The sequence below is a fragment of the Harmonia axyridis genome, chromosome 4 (assembly GCF_914767665.1).
Source record: "Harmonia axyridis chromosome 4, icHarAxyr1.1, whole genome shotgun sequence".
NCBI classification, from domain to species: domain Eukaryota; kingdom Metazoa; phylum Arthropoda; class Insecta; order Coleoptera; family Coccinellidae; genus Harmonia; species Harmonia axyridis.
Genome location: NC_059504.1, coordinates 37,182,541 through 37,196,428, shown reverse-complemented (window position 1 = coordinate 37,196,428; position 13,888 = coordinate 37,182,541). Strand labels below are relative to the sequence as shown.

Genomic DNA, 13,888 nt, shown 5'->3' with positions numbered 1-13,888 from the left:
GCATCATTAAGTTATTTTCGAATAAACATGTCAGCCAAATTTCCGTCATTTGCAGGAGGTTTTAATTTTCAGCTTTAATATGAAGAAATCTGCGGATGAGGCTCATCGAATTCTCTCAAATAGCTATGGTGAGGACGCTATTAGTGGAAAAACGTGCCGAGAGTGGTTTCAACGCTTTAAGAACGAGTTGTTTGCCAAACGGAAAACATGCGGTTTGTGATGAAGAACTGTCTTTGAGATGTTTTGAAACTCTCCTTCCTCGGCTTGTAAGCATCAACTAGAAGACGGTCATCCAGGTCCAACTTGAAGAGACCACTGAGGTCAACTCCGAAAAACTTGTGGAGAGCACGGAAAGTTATGATGAGATCACCACGCAGCCTCCTGTCATCGAATGTGGGCAAATTCATGATGGACAGTCTTTCACCATAACTGGGACGTAAGATGCCGTAGGGTAGACGAGTTGCCCATCGCTGGACGCTCTCCAACAATGCTGAGTCTCTACTCGATGATGGCCCCCACACAGGGACAGCATACTCCAATATGGGTCTTACGTAAAGTTTATAAAGGATAGCACATGTGGAGGGATCACATCTACCAAAAGCTTTCTGAACCATGAATGAGGTTCTTTTGGCCTTGTTTACCGCCTGAAGAATGTGGTCGGACCTGCTTAGATTCTCCTTTTTCTTCCATATCAAAATATCAAAAATAGATATAACACAAGAACATTACGATATAATTTTCCAAAATGCAAAATAAATTCAGCACAAAAGCAGCTTGAATACAGATGTTTAAAGTTCTTCAATATATAAATGAATGATTATAAACTGTTCAAGAAAAAGATATTTAGTTTATTGCTAAATTTAGAGCCATATAATATAGAAGATTTCTGCTGTTAAGGGGTATGTAAATGTTATTTGACCTTTTTCTCTTCATTTGTGCTTCATTGTTCTGCTTGTATCTCATGATTTGGAAATAAAGAGCTATTCAACCCTATTCTGTAACTTCAAATCGAATAGAGATGGTATGGATCGAATAGAAATGCACCAGAATCGTTTCGAATTTGTATTCTTTAACTCAAGTGAAATTTCTATGGATATCAATTACGAATTAAATTTGGCGTTAGAAGGCGAATTGGATACAGAATACCAAATTTGGACGCGATAGAAGTGAAACATCCCGATTTCTCAAATTACGATCCGATTCGTTCATTTCTATTCGAGTTACAGAATAGGGCCCACTATTAGTATTTATTGTAAGGTGAAATTTGATTTCAGGGTTGTTACTGAATATATTTATTGTTTACGATATGAACTGTCATTTGATAGGCAACAAGCCTGTAAAATATATGTAAGGAATTTCCTCGATCTGATTGAATTACGCGAGTAGTCAGGTCAATGAATCAGATTGCTTAATACCAATACGGAACGTTGTTAAATTCGCAAACGTATCATCAGTATGATCGATGAATTCATTCCGAATACAGTGAGTTGCAATATTGTGAAATTTATCTAACGACAAATTAGTGAATAAGAACATTGAATGTTGTTTCTTTGTTATTTACAGGTAGGATTAATATTCTAGATCATGTATGTAAGTGTAAATAGTGTATATAATAATAAAAGCTTTGTTATTTACAGAGAAACACAGCTGTTTTTATTACAACCAGAAAGATACTTAATAACATTATAAAACAACATTCTGGTTTTAAATCACTATGGAAAAGTTGAAGTTCACATTCAAAATGCTGGCTGCTTCAGATGGGAAGTCAAATGTGCTTTGTGTGACCAGAATAACTACAACGGATGGAAATACATTCAAAATCCCAAATGAGTATTCAAATGCATTATTACATGTAGAATTACTAAAAACTGCGGCATATACAAAAATCAAGAAAACTTGCTCACAAAGAGGCCAAACAAGGAGAGTGTGGGTGAGTTTAACAAAAGAAATGAGAAATACTTATTTCGATGAGGATGGAAATATCCAGTTTGAAAGCGTATACTTAGAGGAAGTGAGTGAAGAAAGCAGTGACACAACTACAAGTACTAGTGCTCCAGAACATTCATTAGAAAAATTATTAGAGAAGATACTGAAGAAAAACCAAGAAAATAGTGGAGAGAGAAATGTGGGTAAATTGGCCACAGAATTTACTATCGGAAAATTTGATGGAAAAAATGCAAATGCAGAGCAATGGTTAAGAAGTTTTGAAAAAGAATGTGAAAGATTCGAAATTGATGAAAATTGTAATAAAATAGAAATTTTGAAATCATTTATGGAAAAAGTTGCTGCAGATTGGTATGATTGTACTCTATTGAAACTCACTATCACAGCAGAATGGAATGATTGGAGAGAAAATTTTTGTAAGACTTTCTCATGTAAAGGTTGGTCTCCAATAAAATATGCAATAGCATTTAGATATCAAGCGGGCTCACTATTAGAATATTCTATGAAGAAGGAAAAATTACTATTACAAGTAAGAAAAACTATGGATAGTGATACGCTTGTTGATCTTATTGCTATGGGTTTACCCAACTTCATATTAGACAAAATTGATAGAGAAAAAATAGTAAAATCTGAAGATCTACATAATGAATTGAATAAATTAGAACATTTAACCATGAAAAAAAATTCAGAAGTCAAAAAGTTTAAGCCTGACTTTAAAGGAAAAACGGAAAAAATACCTTGTAAAATATGCAAAGATAATAACAAAGGAACAAGATTTCATCCCGAAATGGAATGTTGGTTTAGAGACCCAGAAAAGAAAGGTAACAAACTGAGACAAGTAAATAACTTAACTTTAGATGTAGAATTAAGTACCGATGATACAAAAAACTAATCGTACCACCATTAATTGAACTCAAAATTAGGTTGAATGATATTTTGGAAATACCTGCAATTTATGATCCAGGATCAAATATATCATTGATAAATGCTAAATTGATTAATGTAAAGACAAAAAATGGCTATAAAAAGAAAACTAATTTGAGAACGATTAATGGTGTTCATGAAACAGATGGTATGGTAAAATTAAAAATAAAAATATTAAATATAGAAAAATATGTAAACGTGTTCATAATCAATAATGAAAATTTCAAGTACAATTTCCTTATAGGCCTAGATTGTATTCAAAAATTTAAGTTGATACAAAATGAAAGATTAGAGATAGAACAAAAAGATTCCGAATCTAATATATTAATGAATGAGTATCAAATTAATTTTAATGAACATGTAGAGATAAATACTTTTAATATTTCAATGAATCATTTGAATAATATTGAAAAAAAAAGTTATAACAGATTTAGTAAACAAATATAAAAATATTTTTGCTAAAGATAAGTACGATATAGGTACCGTAAAAGACTATGAAGCAAGAATTGATCTCATAGTAGATAAATATTGTAGTAAAAGGCCTTATAGATGTACAATTGATGACAAGAAAGAAATAGAAGTACAAATATCTCAATTACTTGAAAAAAATTTGATAGAAGAATCATATAGCCCTTTTGCTGCCCCGGTAACTTTAGCCTTTAAAAAAGATGAAAATAGAAGATCAAGATTATGCATAGATTTTAGAGATTTAAACAGAATAATAGTCCCTCAATCACAACCGTTCCCATTAATAGAAGACCTAGTAATCAAAACAAGAAACTGCAAATTTTTTTCAAAGCTCGATATTAATTCTGCTTTTTGGTCAATCCCTCTACGAATTGAAGATAGAAGAAAAACGGGATTTGTAACCCAAGAAGGTCACTTCCAATGGACTTGCCTACCATTCGGATTGAAAACATCTCCGGCCATTTTCCAAAGAATTCTTAGTAATATAATAAGAAAACACAAATTATCAGAGTTCACAGTTAACTATATAGACGACATTTTAATATTTTCAAAATCCTTTGAAGAACACATAGATCATTTGACACAGTTATTAGAAGCAATCATGAAAGAAGGATTTCGATTAAAACTCTCGAAATGCACATTCGCACTCGACTCAGTACAATATTTAGGCCACATAATAAAACATAACACGATCTCGCCAATGAAGGATAATTTAATATCGATAAGAAATTTTCCTGTGCCAAAAAATAGAAAAAATGTTCGACAATTTTTGGGTAAAATTAATTTTTACAACGAATACATACCAAAAAATTCAATAACTTTAGACCCACTACATAATTTACTGAGAAAAGGACAGGAATTCATTTGGTCAGAAAAATGTCAAAATGTATTTGATTATATGAAAAATTTTCTTTGCACCCAACCAGTTTTAGCCATTTTCGATCCAGGCTTACCGATTCATATATATACAGATGCAAGCTTGCAAGGCATAGGTGCCGTTTTAAAACAACCACAACTGAACGAAAATAGTAAAACAGAAAAACCAGTAGCATATTTTTCCAAGAAATTGAACGAATCACAGAAAAAGAAAAAAGCAATTTATTTGGAATGTATAGCAATAAAAGAATCCGTAAAGTATTGGCAACATTGGCTTATAGGTAAACACTTCAAAGTATTTTCAGATCACAAACCTCTAGAAAAGATGAATATAAAAGCTAGAACTGACGAAGAACTAGGAGATCTCACTTATTACTTGGCGCAATTTGACTTTGAGATAATTTATCGCCCGGGCAAGGATAACTTAGAAGCAGATTGCTTAAGCAGAAACCCGGTGCTAGACGCTGAAGAAGAAGAAGAAGACAAGATAAAAGTGGTGAACTTAATAAAATTAGAGGATATTTTAGAAGACCAGAAGCAGAATAAAGATATAAAAATCAATAAAAATGGACTGAGAATGGACAGTAAAAATAATTTGTGTTATAAAAAAGCAAGAAATAAAGAGAAAATTTTACTGTCAGAAGAATTCAGTGAAAAACTAATTAGGGACACACACAATGAATTTGGTCATATTGGAATAAATCAAATGAAAAACAAAATACTCACTCATTATACAGCAGCAAATATATCAGAAAACATAAGAAAAATATGTAGATATTGTGAGGTTTGCATAAAAAATAAAACAAGAGGACAAAACAAAATTGGCTTAATGTCACATCTTGGGCCCGCAAAAAAACCATTCGAAATAGTCTCCATATACACAATAGGTGGATTTGGTGGCTCAAGATCCACGAAAAAATATTTACACCTCCTAGTAGATCACTTTTCAAGGTATGCTTACATATTAACATCGAAAACACAAAATGCAAATGATTTTGTTAAACTAACAGAAAATGTACTAAAAGATCACGATATTCAAATACTTTTGACAGATCAATATCCAGGTATAAACTCTAAAGATTTCAAAAATTTTTTAGTGAAAAAAGGGATTACAATGATTTTTACAGGAGTTAATGCACCATTTTCGAATGGTTTAAATGAAAGACTCAACCAAACCTTAGTAAATAAGATAAGATGTACAACGAACGAAGGAAAAAATAAGCATGCATGGACAACTGTAGCTCATAACTGCATAGATCAATACAATGAAACTGAGCATACAGTGACGAATAAATATACAATGGAACTAACAATCGAACAAGTATATAATATAGGTGAACTTTTTATATTGAATATAGATCCCAGCAAACACGTTACATCACTTGGCAGTTTCGCGAAGTCTCAAATTGCACATTGACAGATATCTTCATTGCGATTACGCATACTTGTTCTAAACATATTTATTTTGCGACATTGCTTTGTTAACAACAATTCGAAGATGCAGTGATAATAATTTGAGGATATTAATAAATAACCACAATGCCATCCCCATAGAAAGTGGTAAATTAGTAGTTAAAAAGTTTACCATCGAGCGACTTCGCAACGAAGTCTTTTTGAGAACTACACAATGTTAACATGAATTGGATGATATTTCAAATCCTTTTTGAGTGGGTCACTTTATGTTCCCAATGTGGCTGTTTATTCTGGTGAATGTAATAGTAATATCTACTTTGCACATTATTATTTTCAATTATCCATCTGTGGCACTGAAATATCCAGCCCTCAAAGAGTCCGACGAATATTTATTTATTCTCCTTCATCTGGATGTAATAAACAAAAACAAACGATTCAGAGCAATCCGAGAGGTCGTCGGTGAAACCAGAACGTGATCCTAATAGAAGCATTTTTGCAACAAAATACAGATTACGTATTCACTTGGTCCCTTTTCTGGCTGATCGAGCGATATTTCGAAAACTACAATAGCTATAGGCTTCCCGTTTTTTCAGTTTTATTTGTGCGTTGGTGTCTGCCATGTGGCTGGTGATATAGCTATATCACCAAAAAACCAATAAATTAAAATATATATAGTATTTTTTTATAAGTGGTCAAATGAAGACCGGCTCTGTTTGTTAATTTTATTATTTTATGAGAGATAATTTCACTTTTTTGTGACGTGTTTGTTTTTTTATATTAGATTGAATAATTATTTATTATATGGATGTTTCATTACTTCATTTCCCATTTCCAAATTGTATGTACAAATTTCTAAAGGATTACTTTTGTGATATTCATAAAATAGTCCCTTTGGCACTATACAGTGTGTTTCCAAATTGTATGTATGACTTTGTACAAGATATTCTACACATTAAATAAATGATATTCTATATAGGAATCCTTGTCCGAATTTGAACAATACAAGGCATTTGACCTATATTAAATATCATTTATTCAATGGGTAGAATATCTTGTACAAAGTCATACATACAATTTGGAAACACACTGTATAGTGCCAAAGGGACTTTTTTATGAATATCACAAAAGTAATGTTTTGTGGGGATTACAGATTCCTGCGTTACGGTCATGGTGGCGCTGCCAACCACGTTAACGCTTCCCCCAACAGAGGGCGCAACAATCTACTTAAGCCTCGAAGTAAGCATCTTAAACGGAGATAAGCCGAGGAATCCCAGTCAAATAGCAACCTACATCATGTAGCATTTCTGTCTTGTATTATATATGTCTATCTAGGAGTAGGCAGATAGAGGCCTAGTTAGTAAACCATTTATTTTTCCCGCTAACTAGGAGTAGGCAGATTAAGACCTAGTTAGCGCATGTCCCGTTATAGTTATCCCGAGGTTAATCAGGAGTTGGCAGATTGAGGCCTGATTAAACCCCACCATCGACCAAGTCGTCACGCTGTCCCAAAAGTTTTATTAAGTTCAAAATTTTATCTTATATGGAAGTCAGTATGTGTACTCTATGTGTAGTGAAAAAAAGAATAGAATTGAGAAGTCTAATAATGATATCCTAATGAAATCATAATCGAACTTCCTATTGAAATTGATATAATATTCTCTATGTGTGGTGAAAAAGGGAATGGAATATAGAGATATCAAAGAGACCTCGCATGAAACGACCCAATGTGGTTATTAAAAAGACATTTATTGACTCAAAAACTTCCATAAAAGTGACAACAAATGGATGTTTTTTTGGGGATATTTTTTCATGTCTCAATTTGAACAACACAACGACTTGAAATGCGTACATGATGTCGCGGACATTTCGCTGCAAATGCGAGCGGGAGGCAATGTTTTTAATACATCGCATGCGAGCTTTTAGTTGCAAAGTTACTTCCATGGTACTTCACAGTTACCTCCCAGTGTTTGCTGGAAGATCTAATTCCATATGTTCACTTATTACCTTCTTATTTAGATATACATATACATTCTATTTTTGTTTCACAAACTCATTTCGTCGGAGTATCGGATGTTATTGTGTTAATGAAGTGAGGTTATGATGTTTAATAGAGTTGGTTGTTGGTCAACTTCGATATCTTCTTTTTTCTAATGTCCGGTTGTCTGTTCAATGTTGGTCAGTAGTGTGGAATACATTTTATGTAAATTCTTTATGTCGGTTCTGTCGTTAATAAAATTTTCATGTTGTTTTATACGTATCATTTCGAGAAATTCTCTAGATTTTTTGTGTGGTTCTCTGTCTAATATTTCTGTTGTTCGTAATAGAATGTGTGCTCATGCGAGGTCTTGTGTTTAAATAGTGCAGTCGGTGTCTTGGAATATTTGTGTCCTTTTAGTCTGTCCTTCAGTTTTTGTTCCGTCTGCCCTCTGTATACACCTTCACAATCATTACAATTAATCTTGTATACCACATGCGACGTTTCATCCGTGGGTGTCAGTGCTTTTAATAGTTTTAATTTGCTGTATAGATTTTTAATTTGTATATGTCTATTAAACATCATAACCTCACTTCATCAACACAATAACGTCCGACGAAATGAGTATGTGAAACAAAAATAGAATGTAGATGTATATCTAAATAAGAAGGCAATTAGTGAACATATGGAATTAGATCTCTATTCAATATAAAAAGTTTACCTATATTATATACTTGTTCGATTGTTGTTAGTTCCATTGTATGTTTATTAGGTCTGTTTTTTATATATTTTACAGGCTTGAAAATAGGCACTGCCCGAAACGTTGCCTATCAAATGACAGTTCATATCGTGAACAATAAATATATTCAGTAACAACACTGAAATCAAATTTCACCTTACAAAAAAAAGTGAACAGGGTAAATAATCAAATCAATAAATTATTATTATTATTCCTCATGACACCGTAGACCCCTCCGAGTCCTCGGGGTCCCCCTGGAACACTGAGTATACAGTGTGCAGCGTGCTTTGCGGACTAGTTAATCAAAATTTCTGGGGGGATAATAATGTTACAAAGAGGAAAGACAGTGAATGCTGACTTTCAAAAAGCGAAAGACGAGAAGGCATAGTCCACGACAATGGACTAGTTTAGTGATGTTGGTAATACTATCTTTGACACGATATAATTAAAATATAGAGCAGAACTGATAAATCAGTGAAAAAATTTTGAAAATCGATCAATAAATGACTGAGAAATAGATTATTTAAATTTACGTATTTTAGCGCGGAACGTCTTTGGTCTGTGACGTCACGGCTCTTGCCTGTGATCGCTACACCATAAATTACGTTTAAATACTTAGCCGCGCGAAGGCTCTCGCGCCGTTTGTAGTTGTACAGTGTAGTTTTAACTCGAGTTTTGTTTTTATGTCACCATAATGGAAGAAGGCTTCGTGAAAGGACTAAGTGACACTTTGCCTAAAATAGATATATTCGCAGTGATGGAGTTTTTTTTCTTCAAGTCCATCTTATGTCAGTGCAGAAATAAAAGGAGTTAAACTTTTCAAGTAAGTATCTACCTTTGAGTTTGCTTCATCATGGTTCAACTTATACCGATGATTTATTTAAAAAACGTTTCATAAACAGTTTGTAGTTGAGTACTGGTTGTTGAAGTCTATCAATGCAAAACATATTTATCTGAGGAGTAAAAAGTAAAAAGAGAAAAAAGTAATTTATATGTATGTAAAGAGTAAGTTATTTCAGACATCGTGTAACGAACAAAACACGACACGAACGGCACAAGTGATTGTACACCAATGAATTCGTAAGCACTCTGCGAATACCAGTCGTCTAGTGTGTGACGTCACGACACTTACACGTACTATGAAATTATTCTTCCGAGCGCAACTTCAAAGTCCCATAACTTTTTCATTTCTAGAGATATTTCAATGATTCTTCCACATTTTTGTTTCATTTTACTTAAATTTTTAGAATTAATCCTTAACAAAAAAATGAAAACTAGTCCATTGCCAGAGAATTTTTGATGTAGATTCAGTATAATTACCTACCATATATATGCGTACTTCTTCCATGTTAGCGCTATCAACATCAGACCAAGCCAAAGTAGTTTAGCGATTCAGGAATTATGTCCTCGATGAATTTCTTCAATTCACAATGGACCATGCCTCGTTTCAAATCAAACCGGTGAAAACAAGTGTGCGCCGCAGGATAACCTTCATAAATGTAAATCGTCAATGGTGGATTTAATACTGCAAAACCTACAAAGACAAAAAATTGTGTTAAAGAAAATCCAACTGATAAATTATTATTTTATGATTTTTTTCTAACTCTATCTCACTCTTTTCGTTTCATGAAGTGTCACTAAACCAAAATAAATTGGTAATAGTTATCTGTTTTACTAGGCAGCAAAGTAGTGGATTGACTGCCGCGGCTGATAGTTCGAAGCCGAGCGTAGCGAGAATATTGTATTCGCAAATTATTACAATTCCCACAATCTTTTTATTTATCCTGTAGTGATAAATTGAAACGAATTTTTCAGAAATCGCAATTGTTGGAATGGTTGCTATAGAAATATATATGTCCATGAGAATTATATGTAGTTGGATAATTTATGAATTATCTGACAGTTTTTTGATCAGAGAAAAGAAAAGATAGAGGTGCCCTTAGAGGTAAATAGCGTTGTGTTGTTCTCTATTACAACAATATGATGATAAAGTGTGATAGGAAAATAACAAACCTGTAAAATTGACAAGTAGTGTTTCAGTAAACGTTCCAGTGGCGTAGTCAATTGTTCCTTAATAAGGATTAATATTACAAATTTACCCCTTCCGTAATGATTTTTGTTAGGTTTTGTCATGAATATTTTAAAAATATATCAGTGCTTTATACAAAGCACATACTATATCACCCTTTTTATTTGCGAAAAAAGAAAAGTTACCAGATTTTTTTTCATTCGCAAATTGAAAATATTCACTTTTTACCATGTAGATTATTGTAAGGAAATTCTGTGAAAACCCCATTAGAATCGGTGATTTGTGAAAAGAAATATATCTAATTTCGTTTTGAATTGAGCAGCCACATGGTGCTGATGCCTCTTAAGGATTATTTTCAGCGATAGTAAGAAATATAACTATTTAAGACCCTGTGATATTTTCTGAAACAAAAATAGTGCGAGAAAGTTTCCTGCAAAGCATGAATGTAAAGACCAACAAAGTTTTCTCTCTATCTAACCAGGTATGTACTTCTATAGAAATTCTATGACTTTGTGTAAACCATTCATTTGCCTCAAGTTTTTATATAACGAGCGATCATTCAAATTTATGGTCAAGAGTGCTGTGGAGAAATTCGAGTTGATTTACTGTGACAACGGGCTTGTTCCATATCACTAACATTTTGTTTACATACTTCGAATCTGGGAAGATTAAGGTTGTAGACTACTTTGCGCTGAAACTGCAATTCCGCTAGATGGAGCTACCCGAAAATTTTTGGTAGATTTGTACCTGGCACACCCATTCAAGTTGAAGAACCGCCTGTTTGGTATTTATTGCCCCTAATAAAATCTCAACTCTCGATGAAGCCCAGCAAAGAGTAAATTTGTGTTTCTGTAAACTTTAGAAATTCAGTTCAGTTAAGATACAGTGGCGTATCCTAGGGGGGGGGGATAAGGGGGATATATACCCCCCAGAAGGAATATCCATTATATGTAACAACCTTATATATCACAATCTTATTATGAGTAAGCAAAATTCTTTGGAAAACTTCTTCAAAAGAAGGAAAATTTGTTATATTTGTTTAGTTATATATTACTAAATAAGATAATTACTGTAAATATTGTGAATACAGAAATGACAATGAACCACTGTCATGGACGTATATCGAATATGGATAATAGAAAAAAATATATGATTATCTCTGAGTGTATGATTTCACAGAGAAAATCATAAATAGTGCATATTGAGATTTCTAGAATGAAAAATTCGAGAAGCTTTCGAGTTCTTATTTTATGCGCCTTTGGAGACCACAAAAGTGGGTATAGGAATATATATAGAAATATACTAATTAGACAGCTCCTTTTCATAAATGGAATAAGTTATGCCTTCAAAATTGAATTATCTACAAATATCTTTTCTTATATATTCTAACAAATGACGTTTCATAAGGTTTTAGTTTGATTTATAGATAGTGAGAAAGGGCTGCATATCATAAAACTATTTTCATAACCTCATAAATCCATCTAGTTGTCATAAATAGGACTGACCAGAATCGAAGTTGAGGACGGATTCGTCATCAGTGAGTCATACACATAGACCTAATATCCATGGACCTAGTGTCACGTGATTTTTCAGAAGCCCGTAGAGGAGAAAGCATTACAGAGAGAAGAATATATGATTTCTCTTGATTCGAACAGAGATGCTACTGAGGGCAATCTGTCAAGAACCTAAAAGCAATAAAATAGGTGATTTATTACACTGAGATGGTCAAATGTCAAAATCATCTGATTGAAAGATAACAATAACAATAACAATAATATTTATTAATCTCAAAAATTATTCACAACATCAAAATCAATGCAAACGAATAAAATAGAGACAAGTCATAAAAGAGCTTATTTTCTACAAAATGAAATAAACTCATCAACTGAATAAGGTTCACAACCCAAAATAAAATTGTAAATGCGCCTTCTAAACAAGGTTATATCTTCAACAACCTGTATTTGCTTAGGAAGCAAATTAAATAAACGCATGGCCATATAAAGTGGTCCCCTTTCAAACCTAGTAGTACTGTGAATAGGAAGAAGGAAAGGATAAACCTGTCGAGTATTATTTTTATTGACATATGGCAAAAAATAGTTTTTCCGTAACTTAAGGAAGATAAATAGGCGATAAATGTAAAGACCAAAGACGGTTTGGATTCCATTGGATCTGAAAACTCCGCGACAGGACTCACGAAAGCCCAACCTATTCATTATTCTCATCACTCTTTTCTGGATGAGAAAAATTTCATCGGCACCAGACGAACTGCCCCAAAAAATAATTCCATATGCTAGCACAGACTGGAAACTAGCAAAGTAGAGAGCTCTCACTACAGCACTCTCCAACTTGTCCCTGATCATGAAAATCAAGTACGCCGAAGAGTTGAGAGACTTTCCCAACTTAGACACCTGATGATCCCACCGCAGGTGTTTATCTAGAGCAACTCCCAGAAAATTAACAGAATCCTCTAATTTAATTTGACCGTTACCATGACACAAAAAAGGAGGATAGTTCTTCACCGACTGGCTGTCATAAAAGAAAATACCTTGAGTCTTGCCATGATTTAGAATAAGACCACTTTCATTACACCATCTATCAATAGACAAAACCGTATCCATTCCAGCCCTGCTACAGGACTCGACATCACCTGATATAATCAAAAAATTGCTGTCATCAGCATAAAGAATCGATTTACAATTAGCAGAGGTCTTAATATTACAAAGGGAATTCACAAAAACAATAAAAAGCAAAGGGCCCAGTACACTTCCCTGAGGAACGCCCCTAGTAAGAGATCGTTCCCCAGAGAAGTGGACTGCACCATCTAGAGCGAGGGCAACCCTCTGACGTCGATTGCTTAGGTAGCTCTCAACAAATTTCAAAGAGATATCCCTAATCCCACATAACTCCAGTCTAGCCAATAAGGTTCTATGCTCGACGGAATCAAAAGCCTTGGTCAAATCGAACATCAAAGCCAATGGAACTTCATTACTCTCAAGCGCCAAAAGAACAGAATTCAGCAACTCAAATATAGCAGTCTCGGTACTTCTATCTTTCGTGAAACCATGCTGACTATCAGCAAGAACATTAAATTTCCGAAAAAAAAAGATATAAAGACATGATATTTTTTTATACCTTTTATGAACTGAATAGAATGAAATTTACATACTTTTTTATATTTATCATTTCGATTTGCCTAATTCAATGATGGAATAAAATATGGCATATATTTGGATGAACTTCTACCATGTGAATCAGGAAAATTGAGAAATTTTAGACCATACTTCTTTCTGACATTGTGGGGACAGAACAGGATTTAATGTAACAATGAGTTGGACTCGTTAATATCTCAAGGAAATATAATATACATATAAATAATTGCTTATAGGAATCAGCAATACTCTTATTGGCTATAGGTGAAGATAAGTAATATTCGATTCAATCATCTTTTGAATTGGTAATATTTCTTTTACTTCAGGTAGAAAAATTCTCAATATTTTTCACAATTCTTTGCTTTAAATTC

General features: G+C 33.3%; 2 protein-coding genes across 3 annotated transcripts in view; one reads left to right on the top strand and one right to left on the bottom strand.

Moving 5' to 3' along the window:
* Positions 1-13,888, bottom strand: part of LOC123678918 — a 49,735-nt gene that overhangs the window by 1,220 nt on the left and 34,627 nt on the right. For both annotated transcript variants that reach the window (XM_045616187.1, XM_045616188.1), the window contains exon 12: positions 9,664-9,873. In XM_045616187.1, coding sequence (XP_045472143.1) covers positions 9,704-9,873 — 170 coding nt within the window. In that variant the 3' untranslated portion in view covers positions 9,664-9,703. The remainder of the gene's footprint in view (positions 1-9,663; positions 9,874-13,888) is intronic.
* LOC123678920 lies at positions 1,329-3,520 on the top strand. Its single transcript, XM_045616189.1, has 2 exons — positions 1,329-1,563; positions 1,638-3,520. The coding sequence occupies exon 2, from the start codon at positions 1,715-1,717 to the stop codon at positions 2,834-2,836; it is 1,122 nt and encodes a 373-aa protein (XP_045472145.1). The 5' UTR covers positions 1,329-1,563; positions 1,638-1,714; the 3' UTR covers positions 2,837-3,520.